The following is a 3,706-nucleotide window of genomic DNA, read 5'->3' as shown; positions in this document are numbered from 1 at the left end:
AGATGTGGGGCTTGGGGACAGGGTTTGGTGGTAGGCTTGGCAGTGCTAGGTTAACAGTTGGACTCGATGGTCTTAAAGGTCTCTTCCAACCTAAATGACTGTATGATTCCAAGATGTGCCCCTCTGGGAAAGCACGTTGTCTAAATTGGGTGTGGGAAGGGAAAGCACCCCGGTAAGGGCGAAAGCCCAAACATAACTGATTTTTGGGAACAGGTTTTAATCTGCTTAAATATGATTTATTTTTTTAGGTGACTCATCTGTGAGAGAAGTCAGGGTGCAGAATGGAGGCAGGAAAAGAGGAGGGTGATGGCAGGAAGGCTGCACTCCGCCAGGGATTAGGGAGATGGTCAGTGAATGGGTGAGCAGGTGGAGAACAGGCGTAGCTGAGCATAAGGCACAGCCACAGCAGAACACCAAGTCTGGTAGGAGCAGGGCTGAGAAAGAAACAGGGCTACAAGGATCCCTGGGGAAGGGTTTTATCAGGCTTCAGCCTTACTCGTCCTTCCTTCATCTTGAGAAGCACTGCAATTATTTGTGAATGAACACATTTATTTGGAAGGAGCAAATCTAATGATCTTAAAGTATAACAGAATTAAAGAGACATCCAAAACAGAGAAAGGGAAGAAAAGAATGCTGCCAAAGACAGCTGCACAAGGTAGTTGTGAAAGGCAAATTGAGACAAGAAGACCATTCACAAAGACGGAGCTACACCCAGCTAAGGAAGCAGAGCATGTTTCTTACTCTCTTTTGCTGCCTTGCGTATTTCTCAGTCCACTCCTTGGCATTGAGCAGGAACAGCTGCTTGTTGTACTTGTACTCCGAGGACTAGATGTAACAAGCAAGGGAAAGACAGAGATTTAATTTAACCCAATTTAACCCAAACATCCCACTGAGAAGCTGGGACTAAGGTCTGGCCTTAGGCCTCCTAGAACCAGACCAAGCCCACTACAAGCATGTGGCGTGAAGCATAAAATTCAATTTGCTTGCTTTTTATTTGCTTGAAGAACACACGCTGCTGTTTGCACTGGCAGGATTGTCTTCAAGACCTTTACCATCTCTTTTCCACTGCTGGCATAAACCCTGCACCGCCTCCTTTGAGGAAACACAGTCGCACCCCCAGGCCTGATCCAGATTAAGCTACACCACTACGTAACATGCTAGCACATTAATCCAGAGCGAGTGAAGCGGAAGCACAGCCTAGATCTAACACACCATTCCTTCCCATGGCCAGAAGAGAGGAGAAGGAGCTCACGTACTATGTCTGCCATGAGAGGGTCATCAGGGTTGGGCTCCGCCATCAGCAGCTGTATGGAGGTCAGTAGTGTGGAGATGTTCAAGGAAGGCCTCCACGCACCCTTCAAGGAAACGGGGCGAGAGAAAGAGTTAAGCAGAAAGAAACCTGCCTGGAGAAACGTCAAGACTTACAGCATTTAAACCCAACCTGCCCACAAGCTGTCTCAGGACTTACAGCCCTTTAATCCCCCCTCAGGAAAACACCAGATCCATTCTCAACGCACAAAGGCTGCGGCCTCCCTGAGAAAGCCTGACCGACAACCACAGGCTCCATCCCACGCAGCTCTGCTGGGTCGGTATTGGGGTAGCCCGTTTTCAGACAGGCCACCTAATGCCTTTTGACTCCAGTCCTCAAAACCTTGGAAACTTATATGGAACAAAGAAGGTCATGTTCTAGTCTCTAAACAAAGGAGATGCCGCTCAAAAACTTTACTCCTGTGCTGCTGTGTAAATAAGTCAGTAGCAAACAGACATTCAATAAGGCTTTTACAAGAAAAAGATAAGGAGTTCATTATCCTCTTCAGGCTCACTTACCCATGCCCAAGTAGCACTACCTTACCTTGGGTGGTAATTTAAGAACATCCAGACAAATCCTTCCAGCAGAGTCAATGTTAGGATGATAGATAGGGGTCAGAAAGCGAATCTTTGGGGGCTCAAATGGGTACCTTTAAGGGATAAGCATTAAGAAACAAACAAAAAATATTTTTATAGTTGTACACCAGTCACTTCATCACCCAAGCAATGCCATCACTTCCTCCTCCTGGCCTTTTACTAAGTGACAGCCTTCCCCACAAATTTTTGGAGGCAGCAGCGCTCTGCCTTTGATGCTTTCAGCTGTGTCCGACTTGCACTTTCCTGGGTAGCTTTCCACAGAGCACCAAACGTGATAGGAAGCTTTCTGCTCATGAAAGAGCTCCTTTCCAGAAAGCTCTGAGACAATAAGATAAGGTAGAGATCTTGTCATAGTGCTTTTAGGTCCTTAATCACACATCTTAGGATGCCCAATGTGAAATAAGCGTATCAGCCAATGGAAATAATAGATTACGTTCCTTAGGTCTCACCTAATTAACCACATTCTTTGTTGGGAGGCTAAAGGAAAGACCAAAATGGTAGCACTTAAATATCTTACATCAGTTAACTTATATTTGAAAGAAGCACTACACCAGCTACTTAACTAGATGTCGTTGCCCAGTTACCTTTCAGGAACAACTATTTCCAGGTTGAATATTCCTTTCTCATATGGTGTGTCCGCAGCTCCTAAAATTTCTTTAAAAGCAAGATTAACACACAAGCATTACGTTCAAAATCACTGGAATTTATCCAATGGTCTCCACATACCTCCCACAGTTATGTGACTCTAACACTGCTCAGATCCAGGAATAAAAAAAAAATGCCATCCTCTCCAAGACCAGTTCCACCCCACGGCAATCAAAACCATAGGCAGACCAACTGAGCCACAGGCCAAGCCGTGTTTAAAGAAAAACAAGAAAAAAACCCCCTGAAGTGTTTCCCTAAAATTCCACACTTCCATGCAACCTATAAAATACGTGCCACCCAGCGAATCCAAACCTAGCAGCCCACTCTAACGCAGCCCTTACTTATAGAAAAGGCCCACCAGAGAAGTACGTACGTGCTCGTAGATCATCTAGCTGGTTTTCATTTTGCCAGCAGGTGATGCCTGGAGGTGGCTCCGTGGTCAAGAGGGAGAGCTCCCTCTTCAGTCGCGATGCTCTTTGCATTGTGCTGAAACTGAGACCAGATTTTATTGCTGGCAAAGTTGGATTTGCAAAAATAGCACTTAATATTGAGAATTTTTTTGGCTAAGGAAAATTAACCTGGGTTTCAAGTTGTTATCCTGCTGTGACAAGCGGAGTTGCAGAGCAGCTCAGCCTGTTCCTGCAGCTGCTCTCACACCCAGCTGGAGGGGGAGAACCAAATCCCCACCCTTTAGGACCAGTCCTATTCCTCAGTCCCCAGCTGAGGCTAATAAACCCTCGCAGTCCATGACCAGGCTCCACACCCCTAAGGGGACAGCAACACCCACCCTGGGATGACCCTTGTCCCTCCGGGGTGAAACACTGTCCCTTCATGGACAGGGGCACCCATTGCCCTGCTGGGGTGCTCTGCCCCCAGCGGTGCCTTAGGCTGGGATACCCACCAGTGCCCCCTCCCTCCAGCAGACAGGGACCCTCTTCCCATCCCACAGGCACCCCACTCTCCCTGTGTAGCAGGAAACCCCAAAACTGCTTTAGAAATAGGATATTCCCTACTACAGGAATGTCCTGGACACCCCCCAAGGCAGAGACACCCTCCACTGCTCTGCCCATCTCCACAGACAGGGAGACATCCCGGCCTACCCCAAGGGGGACAGCGGGGACGTGGCTCACATAACCCACCCCAAACCTACCCACTC

General features: G+C 47.7%; 1 protein-coding gene across 1 annotated transcript in view; it reads right to left on the bottom strand.

Annotated features, from left to right (window-relative positions):
* The window catches only part of UBE2T (ubiquitin-conjugating enzyme E2T (putative)), a 4,067-nt gene extending 1,035 nt beyond the window's left edge, over positions 1-3,032 (bottom strand). Inside the window, exons 1-5 of the mRNA XM_009702965.1 lie at positions 2,924-3,032; positions 2,490-2,559; positions 1,853-1,958; positions 1,257-1,355; positions 742-825 (exon numbers count right to left, since the gene is read on the bottom strand). Of these exons, the coding sequence (XP_009701267.1) occupies positions 742-825; positions 1,257-1,355; positions 1,853-1,958; positions 2,490-2,559; positions 2,924-3,032 (468 nt within the window). The remainder of the gene's footprint in view (positions 1-741; positions 826-1,256; positions 1,356-1,852; positions 1,959-2,489; positions 2,560-2,923) is intronic.
* Positions 3,033-3,706: the final 674 nt, after the last annotated feature.

This window comes from Cariama cristata, unplaced genomic scaffold (genome assembly GCF_000690535.1).
Source record: "Cariama cristata isolate BGI_N322 unplaced genomic scaffold, ASM69053v1 scaffold14756, whole genome shotgun sequence".
Classification (NCBI taxonomy): domain Eukaryota; kingdom Metazoa; phylum Chordata; class Aves; order Cariamiformes; family Cariamidae; genus Cariama; species Cariama cristata.
This window is presented reverse-complemented; position numbering and strand designations above follow the sequence as displayed.